This window comes from Nicotiana tabacum, chromosome 6, assembly GCF_000715075.1.
Source record: "Nicotiana tabacum cultivar K326 chromosome 6, ASM71507v2, whole genome shotgun sequence".
NCBI lineage: Eukaryota > Viridiplantae > Streptophyta > Magnoliopsida > Solanales > Solanaceae > Nicotiana > Nicotiana tabacum.
This window is the reverse complement of record NC_134085.1, coordinates 139,471,086-139,493,954: the sequence shown is the minus strand read 5'-3', so window position 1 is coordinate 139,493,954 and position 22,869 is coordinate 139,471,086. Positions and strand designations below refer to the sequence as shown.

Below are 22,869 nucleotides of genomic sequence, written 5' to 3'. Positions count from 1 at the left end.
CAACCCCTTTTGCGTTTGCAGCTCCATCGAAGAAAAGCTTCCAACCCGGTTCCTCGGGTAACGCTATCTCACTTGTATGCATCACTTCTTCGTCGGGAAAATACGTTCTTAAAGGCTCATATTTTTCATCAACGGGATTCTCTGCCAAATGGTCGGCCAGCGCTTGGGCTTTCATGATTGTTCTCGTCACATAGAAGATATCGAACTCTGTAAGCAGAATTTGCCATTTTTCCAACCTCCCTGTGGGCATAGGTTTCTGAAAGATGTACTTCAATGGGTCCAAACGGGATATGAGATAAGTAGTATACGAGGACAGGTAGTGTTTCAACTTCTGAGCTACCCAAGTTAGGGCGCAACATGTTTTCTCGAGTTGAGTGTTCAGTTGGGACGTTTGAAAAGAACAAGCTAGCCCAAGAGAACCAGACACTAAAGGCCCGCCTATGCCAAGCCAGCAAAAGTAACATTGACCGACAGAAACGTCACTCCGACGAAAGGTTGATAACAAGTTTGAAAAATCAGGTCGTCCAAAGCCAAGAAGAATTAGAACAATCAGAAGCTCGCGTAGCAAGGATGAAGGTCAGATGGGCAAAATACACAATGGCCCGGAGGCAGCGTCTGCAACAGGTCATAAGGGATTATGAAATGAGCATCGGGATATTAAGGGAAACGAACTCCACTCTACATGATCGGATCATCAAACAAGCACGAGATGCCCAGGCCGACAGAAGACATTGTTACGATGCAATGGCCTGCATGGAAAGACAAATGGAGTTGTTCCAGGATCGACTTGCCGACAATGCTCAGGCACTGGGATTGAAGAACCGACAAATCAGGCAATTGTTCATTGAAAGGGACAACATTCGAGGAAGGATCGACGAAATTGGGCATTACATCTACATGAAATGCCTAGCATGTGAGCAAATACCTCGGAAGACCAACCGGAGGGGTTTTCTTCGAAGGATGTAACATACTACTGCAAATGTGGATGATAGAGCATCTATGTCATCGCCCTCAATTGCTGAAATATGGGTCATCACAAAAGACTTGTATAGAAGAGTTTCCCACCAGGATCGACGGTTTCAGATTGCCGGAAGGGGTCGCCGAATGGGTCACGCTACTGCGCTCTATTTCAGCAAACCAGATAGAGTGGGCATTCGAATGGCTACCCATGGAGGAAGTCATACACATGTCAGCCACCAAATCTTACTTACTGTTGATGGGTCTGCAAAGTATCCAGCCCTACGCACCATGCAGAGTATTGAGACAGTTGGGACGATACCAAATAATCCCAAAAGAAAAGGATCTCAGTAGTTAGGTGATCGAAATCGGGCCTGGTGGCCAGTTCCCTGAGGCGGTCGTTCGGCGAATCTGGAATGAATGTCAAACCCTGAAGGTAGATACTTGTGTACGAGACAGGGCCAAGGGCGAACTGTCGCCAAAATACCTCCCGTGGTACAGAAGAGAGCTTGAACATCAGAGACCAACTAAGAGAGCTCACATCCAAGGCTTTGAGGAATCTTCACAGGCAGAGTGGGGCTGGTTAAAAAGGGAAGAAGGTTACCGGGCTGAAATCGGGAAGCTAAAGCAACAAGTCGAGAGGCTTATATTTGAGAACAACGTGCAAGTCGCCTTGGAACAGGGCGAAAAGAACAAGCTAGCCCAAGAGAACCAGACACTAAAGGCCCACCTACGCCAAGCCAGCAAAAGTAACATTGACCGACAGAAACGTCGCTCCGACGAAAGGTTGATAGCAAGTTTGAAAAATCAGGTCGTCCAAAGCCAAGAAGAATTAGAACAATCAGAAGCTTGCGTAGCAAGGATGAAGGTCAGATGGGCAAAATGCACAATGGCCCGGAGGCAGCGTCTGCAACAGGTCATAAGGGATTATGAAATGAGCATCGGGATATTAAGGGAAACGAACTCCACTCTACATGATCGGATCATCAAACAAGCACGAGATGCCCAGGCCGACAGAAGACATTGTTACGATGCAATGGCCTGCATGGAAAGACAAATGGAGTTGTTCCAGGATCGACTTGCCGAAAATGCTCAGGTACTGGGATTAAAGAACCGACAAATCAGGCAATTGTTCATTGAAAGGGACAACATTCGAGGAAGGATAGGCGAAATTGGGCATTACATCTACATGAAATGCCTAGCATGTAAGCAAATACCTCGGAAGACCCTCCTTGTTTCCATCATGGGCTGCGTCCACCGGATTATGAACGAGTTGAAGAGCTTGCAGAGGGACCTCACACCAAGGGCCGCGGAAAGGCCGAATGATGCCTCGCGGGCCCCTAAGTTGGAAAATTAATCTTTGGTCGAATCCCGTTTATTTGGCTTTGTGGTTGTCCCATATGTTGTTTTGTTTTCTTTCAGCCAAATCAATTTAAAAACTGTGGAGTCTGTACTGTTGCTATTCTTTTGTTTGAAGTAATTTGTAATAGCAAATTTTGATGATGAATTCAATGATTCCAAAAGAATTTTGTGTTTCTTTACTTTATGGCAGAACTACGCCTGGTCTGATTCGCGCGGGGACATGATACGTAGGCAATCCCCATAAGATTCGACCGCCTTTAATAAAGAAAGAAAGAAAGGAAGAAAAAAGAGAAGAAAATACATAAATAAAATAAAATACTGGGTTTCCCAAAATACTTTAAAAGGACAAATGAGCAAAGCTGGGATGACGCATGTTTGAAGTAAAGCATGTAGAAACGGTTAATTGCCTAGGGGCATGGCATCCTCAATGTGTTGTTGTTATCAAATCTGTTAAGCTTTAACGCTAACAAAGTTTGTTGTTGTCTGCATCCAGACAGTTAGTTGTTAAAGAATTCTGGCAACACACCCTTACCAAACCAGATCCAAAGGACCAGTAGCAACAAGCATGACTACTTCAGAGAATAGTACCGAGGGAGAAAGGCCGATGAGCCAGTTGTTAAAAGAAGCGATGGAAAAGATTGAAAGGATGGGACTAGAGATGAATGCAATGCAGCTAGCTTTAGCCAAAGCACAAAAGAACCCTGAGCCACTGGGGCACATGCCGGAATACCATCACTCCGGCCCTTCAACAAGCCTCACAAATCCCCGTTATCATCAAGAAAGAAGCCCCCACGATTCCCAAGCTCCACCACCGCATCAACCTCTCCCAACACCAAATGTTCCCACTTTTGCGGGACCCACATCAGCCACCCTGCAGAGAACGGCCAGCGAGCCATTGTTTCAGGCTCCCGATACGCAATACTATCCCCCTGAGCCTACATTCCATGCCCCCGAACCACATGCCTACAATCCGCATTTGGAGGTACCGGCAGAAATTGAAAAGCCGGTTAAAGTCGTTTTAACCAACTTGAAAAGAACAAGCTAAAGTAACATTTTGTTATTATTTAGCCAAGAGCCATGTCATAGCACGGTCGCTCAACTGTTATATTCGGCTTGATTATCTGATTTTATACAAATATGAACTTATGTGCAAAATTTTATCTTTTTACCGCTTTCTTACTTATTGTTATTATTTTACGAGAATTGCAACGTCGTGGAAATATATCTCGAACCACGTTACATCAATGCACCCATATTTGTTTGGCATATCTCGACTCGGTTGAGATTTGGATTTGGGTCACATAAATGTGCACCCGAGTTAAGGAAAATAAATTATTAAAGGCGCGCCTAAAGCAACTAGCGTCTTGTTATTTTGGGGAAGGCCGTAAAATTCGCTAAACGGCCTGTCCTCGAATTCTAAGTATTTTAATATATACATTTAGAGGGCCCCGCAGCTTGTGCATTTTTTGTTTGTCGAGGCTCGTCTCATTCATTATTAAAAAGAATTTGCAATATCATGGAAATGCATCTCAGACCACGTCACAATCAATGTACCCGTGATTAGAGACACATTTCGATTTCGTTGAGATTTGGATTTGGGTCACATAAATGTGCACCCGAGTTTAAGGAGATAACATTATTAAATACGCGCCTAAAGCGACTAGCGCAGGGTTATTTTGAGAAAAGGCCGTGAAGTTCGCTAAGCGGCCGATCCTGAGTTCTAAGTAATTAACACATACATTTGTGAGGGCCCCGCAATCTATATATTTTACTAGGCGAGGCTCATCTCATTTATTTTAAATGGACAAATCCTAAAGCGACTACATCTTTTCTATTAAAATTAGTCTCTAAAATAAATAAAGAAAATCCTAATTAATTACGAGTTTTTTTTTATTATTTAAGAAAGCATGGCATACTAATTGCTATATTAATACAAATATTGATGAACAAGAATTTTACTAAAAAAATTTGAAATTATAAATAAAATAAAAATTCGACAACTAATATTCAAAAGAATCAAATATAGTTAGATTGAAGCTCGCATTGTTATATATAAAAAAAAACTATTGGAATTAATTATTCACAACCATTTGAAACTGGATTTAACCATAATTACTAAAGCTTAATAGAAAGTTTATTAGACTTAAACCTTCTTCTAATTTTGTTTGAACTCAAATCATGCCTTAATACCTAATTCACGAAATTTAGTTCAAAATCATGCCTTAGGTAAGTTTAAGTACTTGTTCACGATTAACCTACTGTTGATAATCTTAGAACCTTCATAGCTAGTGAATTAACCCGTTTTGCCAAGCCGATTCATTAAAGGCTAACTTATGTTATTTTCTCTTATTCCAATTATTATTCAATAATACATAAAATAGCCTAAATACAATCAATAAAAGGAACAGAGAAAAAGCGAAATTAAAACTTCAAAATTCGATTCTTCATATGTATTCATGCTTCCACATTTTTAGCTTGCAATAACTAGTGTTACATTCGTGTACCTGGTATTGGAAAACAAGAGAAGATGAAGATGAGAAGCAGCAACAGTAGTAACAATGCAGCACAGCAACGACAGTCCAGCAACACAGGAATAGACCAGTAACAGTAGGAATAGCAGAAAACCCAGGAGACTATAAACGACTCCAAGTATAGAGAATAAGTAAAAGGCAGGAAGGTTCTGACCATTTCAGATATTAAGCGAGGCAATGAAACAATAACTATTCTTTTTCAACTTCAAAACTCTCCAAAATAAATTCTGCCCCTGTATATTCAGTGTATCCAGAATGTATATCGGGTGTATACTTCTCACTCTGCCCCCTCTTTTTTTCTTCTCTCTATCTAGTTTTTCCTCTTTTTTTTCCACTCCCTTCTTGCTAAATTTTCTCTTCTATTTATAGCAAAATTTTCGAAATTTTCAGATTTGTTTTTTATTATTTTATTATTTTTTTAATTAAAAGAAATCCCACTTACAAATTGCTTTTATTTTTTTAGAAAAAGAAATCCCACCTTTATTTACTTTTATTTTTAAAATTCCAACTTTAATTACTTTATCTTATTTAAAATCTCACTTTTTATTTTTTTAAAAGAGAATCTCACTTTATTTAACTTTTCTTTAAAAAACAAACCACTATCTTTTCTTTTCTTTTAAAAATGCTACTTTCAATTACTTTAAATTGTTTAAATTTTCAGATACCTTTATATTTATTTTTTAATTCCAACCTTCTTTTACTTTTAAATTTTTTAAAAATTTCCACAAAACTTTTTATTTTTTTAAATTTTCTACACTCTTTTACTTTTTTTTTTTAAAAAAAAAAAGAGAATTTCACCTATTTTTACTTTTATATTTTTTTTTATTCAATACTTCCCTTTTTCTTATTATTTTTTTTTAAATCATTCCCGAAATTATTATATATTTTGTTAAAAAAAAATAAAAAAATAAAATAAAATAAAATAAAATATTTTCGGATTTTTTATATATAAAAAACAAAAAATAAAACTATTAATAGTGATAATTCACCTTTTATTTTTTATTTTTTTGGTTTTGTTTTGTGTTGGACAAAAATGAAGAAGGGGTGTTGGGTTAATGGAGCGGACCGGGTCGACCCGGTTTGAAGTGGACCGGGTCATGGGGAAAGTTGGGCAATTATTTGGGCCTGTGGTTTGAAATTGAAGAAGTGGCCCAATCCGATTTTTCTTTGTATTTTTGTTCTCTTTTCTTCTTTTATTTTTCTAAAACTAAATTATAAAAGTACTTAAATTATTATTAAGAACTAAATTAAGTTATAAAAGCGCAAATTAACTTCCAATAACAATTAACGCACGATTAAGTAATAATTAAGCATAAAATTGTTCATTTGGACATTAAATGCTAAAAATGCAAAAGATGCCTATTTTTGTAATTTTTAATTTTTGTAAACAAATTTAATTACTAACAATTGTAGAATTAAATCCAACATGCAAAAATGCGACATATTTTGTATTTTTTATTAATTTAACAAATAAACATGCATAGACAAACATACAACTAGTTACACAAAATATCACAAAATATCACAAAAATTGCACACCAAGAAAAATTATTTTATTTTTGAATTTTTTGGGAGTAATTCTCATATAGGGCAAAAATCACGTGCTTACACCTAGCATTAGAAAAGTCGTCTAAATCTATTAAATAAGAAAAAATCCTCCAATATTAGTATAGGTGGGCCATAAAGGTTGAGCGGAGGCAGCAAGTTTGTAAAGTAGAGTTTTTCTCGGCCCATGAAATTTCAAAAATAGATGCATACGCGAACATGTCCATCCATATTGGGCATGGGGACGATGTTCGAAATCCAATCAGAATAATCTAGTGCCTTAATGAAAGAGGATGAACCACTTGAGCCTCCTATTTCACTAAATCCGCTCCCATCTCTACAGAGCCCTGAAAGCTTATAGGATCTCTAGGCTGTAGAGAAAGGGCCTATGATGGAATCATTGAATCTCAGCGACGCGGTGAAAGATCTAAAAGAGGTGGATGATCCCAAGTATTGCAAATATCACCACATCGTCAGTCACCCTACAACAAGATGTTTCGTCTTAAAGGAGAAGATCATAACGTTAGTGAGAGATGGAAAGATCATCATTGACGCTAATGACACGGCCGAAGCAAACCATGCTAGTGCTAAAATCGATCACAAGAAGGGATCAACGTAATAGTCTTCTCCAAGGTTCTCTAACTAGCAAGGAGAGATCCACGAGACGTTCTTCCTCAAGATCAATCTGAAGTGCTGATGGAGGTTCATTGAAGATTCAACACATCATAAAGAACTCGTTTCGTTCGAGAAATACACTACATTGTCCCTCGAATTGAAGAAAACAAGAAGGAGTGATCAAGAAAAGTTGTCCCTCGTGATCAATCCGAAGCGCTACTAACTCTTCTTGACGATCAAGTAAATCACAAGGAGGTCCACATCATCCTGCGCTCGAGAAATACGCTGCTTCAGCCCGCTTCACCCCATATGAAATTGAGCAATTGCTAGACCATACTTTGTGCAAGCTAATTATCATAAACTATTTATATTTGGTAGTCGATAAAGTGTATAAAATTTGTATAATTTTTATATGCAACATATAAAATATATATACACAAAAAACGTACATTTTTTCGTCTGTTATTTTGAGAGCGACAGTGTAATTTTTCCAACTAATTAATTAACATGGTCAACTAAATAGCGGTCTTCTAATGAAGTCTTTAGCATCACATAGGGTCATAATTACACGTAGGGGTGTATTAAAGAAAATGAGCAAATCCTATCAAGCAAAATTGAGTCAAATCGAACAAAAGTCCGATACAATTACACATAAAAATATTTAATATAGTTTAATTTGTAAATATATCTTTAACTTTGTCATTTTTGTGCCACTCAAACTTTTAATGCCAAGTTTGAATATACAATGTTAACTCACTGCCCATATACTTAATAAACCGACACAATTAATTTGATTTGGTAAAAACACAAATCCAAACTTATATACACCCGTAAATACTTTGAAGAAAAGAGGAAAATTTCCTCGGCACTTCAATATTTTTTCTTAAATAGTTTACCAAATATGACCTGATTTACATTCAGTAGTTACTTTGGTACTTCAATATTAGTATATATCTATATACTATATTAAAACACGAAGGCTCTTAATTAGTGAAATAACGTTCGTATTTTTTATTCTTTAAAAATAGAGTTCACACTAGGCAAAATAGTCATTCTAATTAATTCTTTTATATTTAGGAATCTAAAATTGATTAAAACTTTGGCTATTAAGTCTTTCCTTATTTGAACTAAATAAAAACTCCTAATATTTGGGAATCTAAAGTCAAGTAAAATTTAACTTACATAAATATATCTCTTATTCCAATTGAATAAAATGACTAGTATTAGCCGGTCATTATAAATATATGTCTTCCATATAGAATAAATATTAACTCCAGCAAACTCAACCCTCTCACGTAGGTCAGATATAGACATATAACTTACTTTATAATTTGAGTACTAGTATTAGTATCCGCGCGGATGCGCGGTCACTAATCATGTTAAATATTTAAGTTATTTGGATTGTATGTAAATAATCTTAAAATTTACACTTTCTCAGTAAATATAAATAATCATTGGATATTAACTAAATGAAAAAAATTAACCATTTCTTCTATTTTTCTTTTTTGATATCATTCTTGCCGGTGTCACTGGATCCTAAAAATAGTTAGAAAGCAAAATAATAACTCATATTTATGGCAAAACAATCAAATGTTGAGACAATGAAGGACTCTTTGAATAAAACTTAACTCTTTTATTACTATTTGAACTCTTATTTGGTGTGTTGATATCTCTTAAAAAATATTTCTTTCTTAAAATTTCAATTTTTGAAACATTATTTTTCAATAATAATTACTTTTATAATAATGTAATTGAAATATTATTCTTAATTCAAAACTCATTTTAGTTGGCTATCTAAAAATATAAAAAATTCTCTAGCTAGTGAATTTCTTTTACTCCATTTTTTATATTTGATATTAACCATGTTAAATATCTGATTTATTTGAATTATATGTAAATAACCTTAACATTTAAACATTCTAAATAATTATAGATAATCGTTAGATATTAATTGAGAAACACTACATGAGAAAAGACTAACATTTTCTCAATTCTCGTAGTGATAATTAATCGTTGGATATTAATTAAGAAACACTACCTGAAAAAGATTAACTATTTCTCAAATTTCCTAGATATAATTCTATTTTTATTTTTTGATAGCATTCTCTCGGGTGTCATTGGATCCTAAAATTAGCCGGGAAGCAAAATAATAACTCATTTTTATAACAAAACAATCAAAGGTTGAAACTATGAAGGATTCTTTGGATACGACTTGACTCTTTTACTAGTTGGACTCTTATGTTGTGTGTTGATATCTTTCAAAAATTATTTCTATTTTAAAATTTCAGTTTCTAAAATATTATTTTTAAATAATAATTTATTTTATAATAATGTAAGTGAAAATATTATCCTTAATTCAAAACTAATTTTAGTCGGCTATCTAAGAATTTTAAAAATTGTTTAGCCAGTAATTATTTTTCAGTGTGACTCCATTTTGATATTTGACATTAACCATTTTAAATATCCGCGTTTTTTGAATGATATGTAAATAACCTTAAAATTTAAACCTCCTAGATAATCGTTAGATATCAGTTACGAAACAGTACATGAAAAAGACTACCATTTTCTCAAATCTCGTAGTGATAATTTTATTTTTGCACCATTCTCATTGGTGTCATTGGAATCTAAAAATAGTCAAAAAGTGAAATAATACTCGTATTTATGTCAAAGCACAAAGGTTGACTCAATATGAACGATTCTTTGGTTACTACATGACTCTTTTACTATGACTTGAACTCTTATTTGGTATATATATTATCTTTATAATGATGCAAGTGAAGATATTGTCTTTAATTTAAAATTCACTTTAGTCAGTTATCTAAGAATTTAAATGATTCTTTAGCCGGTACAATTTTATTTCAATATGACGTTATTTTGAGTTTATCGATATCTCTAGCCACATATTTTGAATTTGGAATACCCTACATACAGAGGTGGATCTAGGATTTATACTTTATGGATTCAATTTTTAAGGTTTTAGCATTGAACTCATTATATTTTGAGAGTTATGAATTCATATCTACTATTTTTATAATTTGAAGAATGTTTTACATATAAATTTTTGTTCAGCGTGAAAAGTTATGGGTTCAATTAAACCTATTGTCAATACTCTACATCTGTCTCTGCCTATATATGTATATAAAAATTTTGTTCTTTGAATCACCAAATGTTAAATTAGTTGATTGTTATTGTATAACATTGCATATATTACTTTGAAATTGCTAAGTAGTTTTTTCTTGACACCATACTTGGCATAACCTCAATGCAAACTATTCAAATTGCATTTATATTCAAATTCAGATATCATATCAGTTTGTTAGTAGTAGTTATTTTTTAAAAACGACACACAATTTAAATTAAAAAAAAATTCTAAGATATCCTTGTCTTATAGTCTATGTATTTTAGTTGAAAAAAATATTTAAAATCGATAATATCAACTTCCAAATTTTTTATACTTAACGCAGATGAAACAGAAGAAGAAATTTGTTGTCATCTCTTATTTCTGGTTTTTAGATTTTTCAAACATCTTTTCTATATTTATTTTCTTTTATCTTATTTTTTATGTCTTTCTTTTTTTTTTTTTACAAAAAATTAATTTATTTGATGAGTTTAAATAGAAATTGTCTACATGAGAACTTTATTTATATTTTAGTGTTTAGTTGAAATTCTTCCATATTTTTCTTTTGGCTTTATCTAATCAACCTAAATAAGTGCTCGACTTACCACTTAAATTAAAAAAACTGAAGACTCTCTCTCTCTCTCTCTCTCTCTCTCTCTCTCTCTCTCTCTCTATATATATATATATATATATATATATATATATATATATATATATATATATATATATATATATATGTATGTATTGTATGTATGACTAACATAGTCAAATATAAAATAAAGTTATCATATACTATTTGCATTTATTAGCTTGCCACTTGGCTTACCCACAATGCAATTATATATGGTAACTTTCTTATATATATATATATATATATATATATATATATATATATATATATATATATATAGAGAGAGAGAGAGAGAGAGAGAGAGAGAGAGAGAGAGAGAGAGAGAGAGAGATACCTGGATAACCATAGGCGTATATCCTATATGTTATATTTATTTTAAAAGAAATTCGATTTATTCAAATCTAGCTATATTATTTTAAAGAACTATAATTATAGGGTTTTAAGTGTGAAAGAGTTCTATAGTTATATGGAATAGTTTTTTTTCACAATTCGCATTAGTATTTAAATAATCAGAAAAGATAACAAAAGTTCCTACCATTATTGCATATGATCATTAACCGAATTAAGTATGATAACTTGACCAAAAAAAAAGATAAATTTCTTTTTTTATTTTAATTCAAATTTAAAAACTTTATCTATAAATTCAAAATTATTCTTTAATTCAAATTCAGTTATATATATAAATTTATTTTTATATTTAATTCAAATTAAAAACTTTATCTATAAATTCAAAATTATTCAGTTATATATATATATGACTAACATAGTCAAATATAAAATAAAGTTACCATATACTATTTGCATTTATTAGCTTGCCACTTGGCTTAACCACAATGCAATTATATATAGTAACTTTCTTATTTTAATATATATAGAGAATATATAGAGATAATATAAAATAAAGTTACCATGTACTATTTACATTTATGAGCTTGCCTCTTGGCTTAACCACAATGCAATTATATATGGTAACTTTCTTGCTTTAATATAGATATAGATATAGTTTATAAAGGGGTAATAACACAGTTATCCACAAAAATAAAACTATTTACCCTTGTCTACCCATTTATTTTTCTACCCATAAACTAATTACATTTTCTACCCATAGTAGTTTTTGTGGAGAACTTTTTCTTTATTCTCCAATTTTTTTTTTATGCTTCTTTTCTTCTTCTTTTTTATTTCTTTTTTCTTTTCCTTTCTCCTTTTCTTTTTTCTCGCTTTCTTCTTATTTTTTTTTCTTTTTTCCTTTTCTAATTTCATTTAATTTCTTTTTTTATATTCTTTTTCTCTTCATAATCTAATTTCATTTACCGTTTTCACTATTTTTTATTATTCTTTTTTTATACAATAAGAAAAGATAATTGATATAGCAAATATTTGTTCATCTTTTTTTTATTATAACTAGTACAATATACCTTTTTTTTTTCTTTCTCATTTTTTAAATTCAATTATTAAACTGAAATAATATCAGTTGTCACTTGATCTAATTCACTGAATAGCACATTGACTGCTGCTGAGCACCATAAATTACATAATCAGATTCTAAGAATTAACACGTGATTTCCATGCAAACCTTGATCTCCTTCCCTATAAATATCAGTACACACTCTACCATTAGCAGTAATACAATCAATTATAGAGCAAGAAAACATAATCTACGGCAACTAAATCTCCATAAATACTAGTTAGAATAAAAATGATAATAAAATATTAAAAAATGCAACAAAAGTATGAGTAGCAAAAAAGACTTCTAGTACCATGTGATACCAATATGGTATATATGTATACCAACAAAGCATATAATTTTTCTAGAATATTGCTATAATTATTTGCGACTATACTATACCAAAATATTAAAGGACGCAATAAAAGTATGAGAAAATTACATGCTTGTATTGCAAGGTAAATTAATATTCGCAAAACAACTTGCTCATTTCGTATACTAAGAGGGTATATAGTTGTATGAGGTCGTTCCAACAATTGTCTATAACTATAAAAACTATTACACAATACACATAATTTATGTCCATCAGCATACAAAAAATTCCAGCATTGCAACTCATGTTCATATAAATAACTTCATAATAGAATTCACTTAAAATGCAGCTAAAACAACCAAAACAATGTTCAAACTACCATATAATTCCAATATGGCATATAATTATACCAACATGGTATACAGTTTTACTAGTTAATTTCCGGCAACTATATGACTATACTACTATTACATAACACACATGCATAAAGAGAAAAATAAAAAAATAGTGTACCACATATTTATATAATAAGGTATTTTAAGATATTGTACTATATTACTATTATTAAAAGAAAATCAAATATTGTACTAATTAAATGCAGCTAATACAACCAAAAATTGATTCAACTAGCATATGATACCAATATATTATATAGCTATACTAATAGGGTATATAGTTGGAATGAATTGTATACTAAAATGGTGTATTTGTTTGCTATTTGGGTACACAATACAAATTCGTCTTCTTCTCTGGTTCAACTATATTTCAACCCAAATTTCTAAAATCTACTACAAAATCTCCACAAAATTGACTAAAACTTTAGCTACAACCTCCAATCAACTTTCCAAACAAACCCATAGAATCTGATCAAAACAATTAAAAACTCAAACAAACCAAATTATGAGTTTTAAGTTTCAAGGTCCTTCAATGATGGATTTAAATTTTTGTACAATAAATCTCCAAAAACCAGCATCAAAGGTACAATCTACAAATCAAAGAACAATAACTAACGAATCAACAGTAAAACACTAAAAAAATCAGATCTGACATTTTGAACTCATTCATATGGAGTTTCAAAAATTGATCTGTTCTTCCTATGATATAGTTTTTGAATTGTGCCCTATATTTTAGTATTAAAAACTTGTTTGCAGTGTTAAAACTATGAAGGCTTGAAGTTATTTCAATTTCCAGTGCGAACGGATGAGAGAATAGGGAAAATCAATGCCTTAGTTCTTGGTCGCATAAAGCATACACAAACTTTATCAAAATAGTATAGTAATATTTTCATACATTCAAGAATTAATGTTGCAATCGATGTCCACAAGAATTGATCTGTTGTTGGTAGTGACTAGCAACATCGACTGGGATTAGCGGATAAATAGTTTGGGGCGCATGTGTAATAATAGTAAGTAATTTTTGTGTGGGCATTAAAGGGTAAACAGTTTGGAATTAATAGGTATAAAGTGAGATTTACTTAAAACGATAAACAAAGACAAAATTTTTAAATTATTGGAAGACAACGAGATTTGGTTTTGGAAACATAGAACTATTTTTGAAATTACTTGTTTGGTTACTTATTATATGTTAACTTTGAAAACCAAATATCCGTATAAAAATAACTATTGAAGTTCTATGTATTAACCTAACAACAACTGAAAATACTTATGATTCCTAACCACCTAGAAATTTATGGAGTAATTTATATGAAGTTATTAATTACCACAGAAATAAAGTTAATCGACATATCCACTTTTATACCCTAAAAAAACTAAATTATTCTTTCATAATAATTTATGCTAAATATTATATAGAGATTTAAGTTTTTATCTAATATGTAGTTTTAGATTTAACTAATTATATTTAACTATAATTTTAACGGATTGTGATTTAAGAATCATTATCTGCATTAAATTTTGATAAATGAGTAGAATCTATCTATTTATATCTATACTATTTTAAAAGCATAAAATTGTAACATGAATGTTGACCTACTTTTTTACTTTTTTACTCTTCCTAATGGTTTTTATGTTGGATAAATTATAAATATAATTAATAATTTATATGGTTTGCAGTACAAAAAAATTAGAATTTTGAGGACTTTTATAGGGAGAGCTTCTTCCTTTATTGAGTTAGTTGAATATGATTGCAAATTATCATTTTCATGATTTTATCTATAATATATTAAAAGTACGAAAACCCTTAGCGAAATGTCGTTCGTCTTTTTTATTCTTTAAAAAAAGTTTTTATACTGGACAAAATAGTTATTTTTATTATCCCCCTAATATTTAGGAATAGACATTTAATTATTTTCCTAATATTTAGGACTTCAAAATCAACTAAATTTTGTGTCCCAAAACCTTCCCTATGTTTTAACATGTGTAATATAAGAAATCTTCAAAAGGAAAAAATAATAACAAGCTTAAAAGAAAAGAAAGAGTAAGATGAGTTTTGTTTTTTGTTTCGCATTTTGGCTTTTTAATGTTTTTATAGATAAAAAGTTACTTCTTTTGTTCATTTTTTGCCACGTTATATTGATTGAGGTTTATGTTTTTTATTTGCTAAGACCTAATAATTATACTAAATACTTTTAATTATAGAAATTTTATTTTCCTAATACCTATAATTTATAATGTAAAAAATTATCAAACTGACATAATAAGATGAGAATTAAACAGTTTGACTTTCGTATTGAGAAATTGATTGAAAAGTACAATAGATGTTTTTCAACTTTGATTTATTTAATCAATATAAACTTCTAAATCTGCAGAGTCTTTTGATTTTAAACTATATCTTTTCTGAACTATTTTCTAACGTATTAACTCAGTATTATTCATTTTACAGACTATGTATTAATCATTGTTATGAGCTCATTTTAATTTTATTTACATCTTAAATATATTATTTAAATTCATTTATCTAATTTTCATAATCTTATACTCATGATCATTATTATAGGTTTACGCGCAACACGCGTACCTAATGCTTGTATATTTTAATTATGTAGATCAGACACTAATTTTAAAATAATATTTATGTTAGTTTTTAAGAAAATTGTACTTCGTTAGAAATTACCACTAATTCATGCGTCTCAATCAATCCAATTCCTTTTCCTCTTTGTTCCAAGACTTCTTATCAGATCCACTCCATCACCAATTCTTCGGATTGAGATTAGTTTATTCATTACCTCATGTGAATTGAATTAATAAATAGACTATAATATATCCAAATTAATTAGCATAGTCAACTGCACACCGACTAATTTTCTCTTGTTCTAGAGACTTCTTTTTCTGATTCACCAAAAACCAATACTTTCGATCGAGATAATGGGCGTGTTTGGGAAATTGGAAAATATTTTTTAATTTTCCCATTTTTGGTTGATTTAAATATTTTGAAAAATATTTTTCTCATGAACTTATTTTCTTCCAATTGGAAAAAAATATTCTCCCTATCAAGAGAAGGGAAAACATTTTCCAAAATTCCTTCTCAACCTTTCCTGCCCTATTCTCCATCCCCACCAACTCACCCCTACACCCCCACAACCCTCCCACCCCTCACCCCCACCCCCACTCCCACCCTCACCCTAAATAAAAATATTAAAATTAATACTTTCTCTTCATGTTATAGATAGATTTTTTTAAAAATTTCAACAAATGAGTATTTTCTTTTACATGATATAAAAAAATATTTTTTTCATTTCAATAAAAAAGGTACTTTCTTTTCATAGAAAAAAATATTTTCTTTTATTTCAAGAAAAAAGTATTTTCTTTTCATGATGTAAAAAGTATTTTTTTTTATTTCAACAAAATGAGTATTTTCTTTTCATGATGTAGAAAAAGTGTTTTCTTTTATTTCAATAAAATGAGTACTTTATTTTCCTGTTGTAGAAAGAGTACTTTCTTTTTCAACCCAAAAAAGAGTATTTTTTTCTTTCATTTCAACAAAAAAAATATTTTTTCATAATTTTAAAAAAAGATTTTTTTTTCATTTCAACAAAATGAATATTTTTTTTCATGATTTAAAAAAAATATTTTCTTTTATTTCAATAAAATAAAATAAAAGGAAACGTTGTGACTTGGGGAATGGGGGTGAGAAGAGTAGCATAAAAAAGTATTTTCTACTCTCTAACCAAACACTAGAAAATATCCTTCAGAAAATTTTTTTCACTCACCAACTAAACAAAGGAAAAATCACTTATTTTCTATTAAAACATTTTCCTTTGTACCAAACACAACCAATACATAGACTACAGTCTATTTGAATTAATTAGACCAACCAACTTAGCAAAATTCTTAATAGCATCGTGTAGACTGTAGAGCCTGATGCATCAACTCGGAAACCACATTGAGAATAATTTTGTTCAAACTGATAATTTTTACCTCCAAGTATCAACCTCATTATGAGATAATGACTAAATTCTCTCTAATTGAATTAGACTTAACCCTTAGAATTTAATTATACAATCGCATTCAATTAGGACTCCAATTATGAACACTTACAAGTAAAAACTTTTACTCAAACGTTTAGCTCACTTACTATAAGTTGAAGTTACAATCTATTTGTTGTAATTTTATTCTAGTCATAGATGTCAATGTCCATCAAATCATAAAAACTAACATAACAGCTAATAGTAAAATGGATCGATAATCTCCACAATAGGAGTAATGGATGGTGCACCACTTTGCTCGAGTATTGAGCAGTGTTTTAAAAGGTGTGTTCGTAAACCGGGACGTCTTATATATGCTTTATCGAGACGTAAGCCCCGAACTACGGGGCGTAAGTGCCATAGATATTTAATTTTTAATATTTCATAAAATAATATAATTACAGTAAATATTTTAAAATAAGTAAAATTGCATAAAAATTGAAGAAAACTATAAATTGCGTATAATAAATTATTTTGACTAGTTTTTTATGGGGAATAAATTATACGCTACTTACAAGCACAAGTAACTTGCGTTGAAAAGAATAAAGTTTTTTACATCGAGGTGTTTGCAACAAATTAATTGTGATACAAAAATAAATTGCAACCACAATATAAATATGAAGAAACATAATTTTGTTGATAAAATGGTGCGGGTACAATTTTGTTTGTTCCCTTGATTCTTCTCTCTAGATCGTTCTCCGTGATTCTAGGGCTTAACCAACGTATTTCTCGAACGCAAGATGATATGCATCTCCTCGATGTATTTGATGATCAAGAAGTATGTAGCAACACTCCATTTGGATCTTGAATGTTGCTAGTTTTGGACAAAATTTCCGTCAACAAACATTTTTAGTTTTGTACTTTTGAGTACTTTAATTAAGAATATTACAGTCTATAACTCTATGCACTAGTTGGTATTCAAACCGAATAAACAGAATAAATCGAAATTACCAAATCGAATAAACCGAAACCGAAAGGAGAAAAATCGAACCATACCGAATTTAATTAGGTACGGTATTGGTATAGCATTTTAAGAAATCGAATACCGAACGAAATATCTAAATACCGTACCGTACCGACCGACGAATACCCCTACTCACAAGGTAGGGGTAATGTCTGCATATACATTACCCTCCTCAAAAACCACAGTGTGACATATTATTAAGAGTGTTATTGTTGTTGTTGTTGTATAATTTACTATTCACATTACCTAAAAAAATGGAACTAAAGGGAAGTAAAAACGATTTAACTTTATACGTACTTGTTATTGAAATAAATACTTCCTTTTCTTTTCGTGAAAATTAAAAGAAATAAATACTTCCTTAAATAGTTGGCGAAGACTTGACCTGTTAAACCCTTTTCTTAGTCTTTTCCTATTCTTATTATACAAATACAAACCCCAATTATTGATCTTTATATACATTGGGGAGCTTTAATACGCCAAAGAATCTCTATAGTCTCAATCCATCCATCCCAATTTCTTTTCCCTCTTGTTCTAGAGACTTCTTCTGTGCTCCTTCCAATGGCGTCCGATCTGGAGATTAGGGCTAAAGAAGCTTTCATCGACGACCACTTTGAGCTCGCCGTTGACCTTTACACTCAAGCAATCGCCATGACTCCTAAGAACGCTGAGCTTTTCGCCGACCGTGCTCAGGCCAACATCAAACTCAACTACTTCACTGGTATCCATTTTCCTCTCTAATTAATCCGTTATTCTTTCTTTTTTTGGTGGCTAATTTACTGGTAAATTGACTGACAAAGGATACAAATTAGTAAGAAACGGCGCTGATTGAATTATTCTGTGCTTTTATTGCGGTCTACGATTTATTGAATTTGTAAAAGTTTTAGGTTATTTCTACTTGAGTGCGTGGGCACTGGTGGATTGTTCGTTTAGCCTGGTAGTTAGGATTCAGGTTTTGGTGTTGTTGTTGGTACACTTGTGTTAGATCCGGTATTTGTTTTAGAACCTGTATGTCTGTTTATTGATAAGTGTCAGATTTAGAGAATCTCGTGAATCCTAATTTGGCTTAAAAGTGAATTATCTAGTATCAGAACGAGATGGACGGGAATAGACCCGAATGAATAGAGGATTCATAAAAGCAAAACCCTAACTTTCTTCTTATTTATTTCCATTAGTCAGTAACTAAGGAATCTGCAGTCGTTGAAATTTAATCTGTGGAGTTTCTAGTTAGATTTATAATGTTTTATAAGTTTGCATGAAGTTCATTGGTGTAACATCCTGGAAAGACATCTCTTTTATGTCTGCATCAGTGCATAGAGCATCCTATTTCACTATATATTGTTAATTGTGACGCCTATCAATTATTAGTTATAACTTCTAAGCATGGTAGTAACTGTAATCATGTTTCCCTATGAGCAGAAGCTGTTGTTGATGCGAACAAGGCCATTGAGTTAGATCCTTCAATGTCAAAAGCATATTTGCGTAAGGGGTGAGTGTTAATAACCTTTCTATTTTAGTTTCTTATGGGGTGATGGTATAATTTTGTTGTAAGTTTGCTGATTGAATTTTGTGGTGTTCCATGCCTGTTCACCACATGTTTTTCTAGCTCATCTAACTTCTTAGGATGTTACGATAGCTGACGGTGAAATCAAGATTCGTCATTTCATGATTTATTGATTTGTTCAATGTCTGATTTTCATCATCCTCCAAGAAGACTGCTGCAGCATCAGAGTTTTTCCCACAACCGCACACCATTTCACCCCTCCCCCCGAAATATGTTACTACATTACCATGTTATTGTTATTATACTTTCTTAGCTTTTACACTTTTGATAAATAACGAAGTCAAAGTGTAACAATATTATTTTTTGAAGTAGCACTTGTTATCTGTCAGTGCTGTGTCATTAGATATGGTGTTGTTGAATTAATTTCCTTTTTTGGTGCTTTTCCAGGTTGGCCTGTATGAAGCTTGAAGAGTACCAAACTGCAAAAGCAGCTTTGGAAACTGGTGCTAGTTTAGCACCGGCAGAGTCAAGGTTCACAAAGTTAATCAAAGAATGTGATGAACGCATTGCAGGTAATTTACTGCCTTTGAAGCTGGCTCTTCTCACATTTCACAAATCCTGTCAATTCTAACCAACTCATGGCATCTATGGTGACTTGGTGCTATATTTTGCACTAACAAGCAGTTTTATGACAATAAGAGAAATTTGGCTGTTTATAGTTCAAAACTAATAGAACCTACAGTTTTCTTGAAATTATTGTGGTTATTTATGTGTATAATGATGTTGCTATGCTAATGGAACACTTAATGCTTCATTCATATCTTATAATAATGGTTTGCATGATTTTGGAAGTCGCATGATCCTTAGTAAAACTAATTGATGATATTTGCTGGCTAAATTCAGAGGAAGCGGGAGAACTACCTAATCAGTCGGTGGATAAAACCTCGGGAAATGTCGTAGCTCCCCTTGCATCTGAGTCTTTGGACAATGTTGCTGTTGCGCCTAAAGATGCTCAACCAACTGTCAACCTGTCCTATCAAGGATCTGCTGCCAGACCAAAATACAGGTTAGGTCAAAACCTTTGCCGTGTTAGTGAAGTGTTAAGTTCAGTAACTCTGGCATTGTACTTTCCTTTGATAGGTTAAATTATTTATCAAATGCGGGAATAAGTTTGAGATGGTACTTGCACAATATTATTTGCTTTTATGTTTTAAACATATATGATTACTCTTAATTAAAAAAACATATATGATTAATGCAACCTTGTCCTTTTAAAATAATGATTACTGCAATCTTGTGATTAGCTTTTGGACAGGTTTTTCCCCCTCTTTCGGGTATTCTTTTGTGGAAAACACAGGATAATCTAATGTATGTAACTGCAGGCATGAATTTTACCAGAAGCCAGAGGAGGTGGTGGTGACTATATTTGCCAAGGGAATACCAGCCAAGAATGTTGTTGTTGACTTTGGTGAACAAATAGTATGTTTTACCCTTTTTTGATCCTGTTGGGATATCTTTATTTAAAATAATTGGATGACGAAGCAAGTTCATCTTCTTTCTTTGGTTGTTTTACAGCTTAGTGTTAGCATTGATGTGCCGGGTGACGAAACTTATTCTTTCCAGCCTAGGTTGTTTGGGAAGGTAAGCCTAAGCTTAAAATATAGCTGTGATATTTCTGGACAGAGCTCCATTTAAAATTTCTGACAAATTGTTGCCTAAGTAATAGAAGATGCTTACTGTGTGATCTTGTAATTTTGTCTCTTGATATGCAGATAACACCTGCAAAATGCCGATACGAAGTGATGTCCACCAAAATTGAGATCCGCCTTGCAAAAGCTGAACCCTTACACTGGACATCTCTCGAATATATGAGAGAGGCTGCTGTAGTGCAGAGGCCTAATGTGTTATCAGGTAACCTGCTTGCTTGTGTAATATGTTGTTCTGGCTATCAGCCGTTCCTCTTTCCCCTTCATTGTATTTGTCAATTTTCAGTTGTTTTCTTCACCATTGGACTGCTTACAATGACCAGCGAACTTACCAAATTTGTTGGTTACACTTATTCAGAAGCAAAGCTTACTATAGTTTGCATTTTACAGATGCCCCCCAGCCTAGTTATCCTTCCTCGAAATTGAGACATGTGGATTGGGATAAATTAGAGGCTGAAGTGAAAAAGGAGGTCTGTTTGGTGTCTTTGATTAATAGACCACAATAGGGTGGCTGTTCTAAACTTCTATGCAGTTTAGTTTCTAAGTCCCTCAATGCTGGTTTGTATTCCAGGAAAAAGACGAAAAATTGGATGGAGATGCAGCATTGAACAAATTTTTCCGAGACATTTACAAAGATGCCGATGAGGACACCAGAAGAGCCATGATGAAATCCTTTGTAAGTCCGGTGCCTGTATATATACTTGATGTTAATATACACTTTTATATAGGGATGCTTTGATGTTAATATGAGTGCAGTATTCTATTGATATGAAACCCAATAATTATGGGGATCTGACATGAGATACTTATGAGACTGACTTCACCGGATAATGATATATCGCCTACCTATTAACAGTTTCTGTGATGAACATAATTGTCTCTGGTTTTATGGACACAGTCTTCTTCGGGGAGTGCTTTGGAATACCGCATGTACTTAGCTATCCCTGTTGCATTTTCTTTGAGGAGTTACCCACCTGCAATTCTCTTTATCTTTTCTTTTTAAATACCTTCATCGCTAGAACATCTCGTAACACTTCTTATCCTTCTGCACCATTTCTTATGTTTCGGAAGTAATATCTGTGTGAGCTGTCTGTAGCTTATTTCAATATTTCTCGTCCCTGTAAAGGGATGCATGTTAGATTTAGTTTGTTGTCCTTTGACCGACTTGTAAACTTGGTATACTGATTGCAAATCTTCTTTGCTACACACACACACAAGTGGAAAGTAATATATTTCGTATACGTGCTGCCTCTCAGGTGGAATCTAATGGAACTGTTCTGTCTACAAACTGGAAAGAAGTCGGTGCAAAGAAGGTCGAAGGAAGCCCTCCAGATGGCATGGAGCTGAAGAAATGGGAAATCTAGAAGTCAAGCTCCTGTTATCTTTTGTGACGTCTTTTTTGGTTGTCATTTTTGGTATTGATTGTAGAAGAACTTGTCCATATTTTCTTTTTTAAGGTGGAAATTTTGATCTCTGCTGTGGATTGAGATTCCTGAACTCGCTTACAGAATTGACCTTTTGTAAGGGCTTCGGAGTTATGGACTGCTTTTCTTTTCCCTTTTTTGGGTGTTTTTCAACTCGGTATTTATTTTTATTGCATTTCCTTTTTCTTTTTCTAAGTACATCTAATCCTCTTCCTCCCTCAGCACTTATACAGTGAAAGAAAGAAGGAGAAGTCTACTGCATCCCCTTCCCCCTTTCTTTCCCCTTCTGTGGGTGGTTGCTAGGCATAAACTTCATTAGATATCACGGTTGTGAA

At 32.3% G+C, this 22,869-nt stretch overlaps 1 protein-coding gene across 1 annotated transcript; it reads left to right on the top strand.

Annotated features, from left to right (window-relative positions):
- Nucleotides 1-18,359: 18,359 nt before the first annotated feature.
- LOC107786122 (protein SGT1 homolog) lies at nt 18,360-22,687 on the top strand. The gene is made up of 10 exons (XM_016607559.2): nt 18,360-18,621; nt 19,320-19,389; nt 19,852-19,976; nt 20,308-20,470; nt 20,787-20,883; nt 20,980-21,045; nt 21,177-21,315; nt 21,501-21,580; nt 21,682-21,786; nt 22,367-22,687. The coding sequence occupies exons 1-10, from the start codon at nt 18,462-18,464 to the stop codon at nt 22,472-22,474; spliced, it is 1,113 nt and encodes a 370-aa protein (XP_016463045.2). The 5' UTR covers nt 18,360-18,461; the 3' UTR covers nt 22,475-22,687.
- The last annotated feature ends 182 nt before the right edge of the window (nt 22,688-22,869 follow it).

Excerpts from the sequence above, each read along its gene's own strand:
- LOC107786122 (XM_016607559.2), top strand. The coding sequence starts at position 18,462 with ATGGCGTCCGATCTGGAGATTAGGGCTAAAGAAGCTTTCATCGACGAC. Across the intron at positions 20,884-20,979 it reads TTGACTTTGGTGAACAAATA|CTTAGTGTTAGCATTGATGT; the intron begins GTATGTTTTACC and ends GTTGTTTTACAG. Across the intron at positions 21,316-21,500 it reads GAGGCCTAATGTGTTATCAG|ATGCCCCCCAGCCTAGTTAT; the intron begins GTAACCTGCTTG and ends TGCATTTTACAG.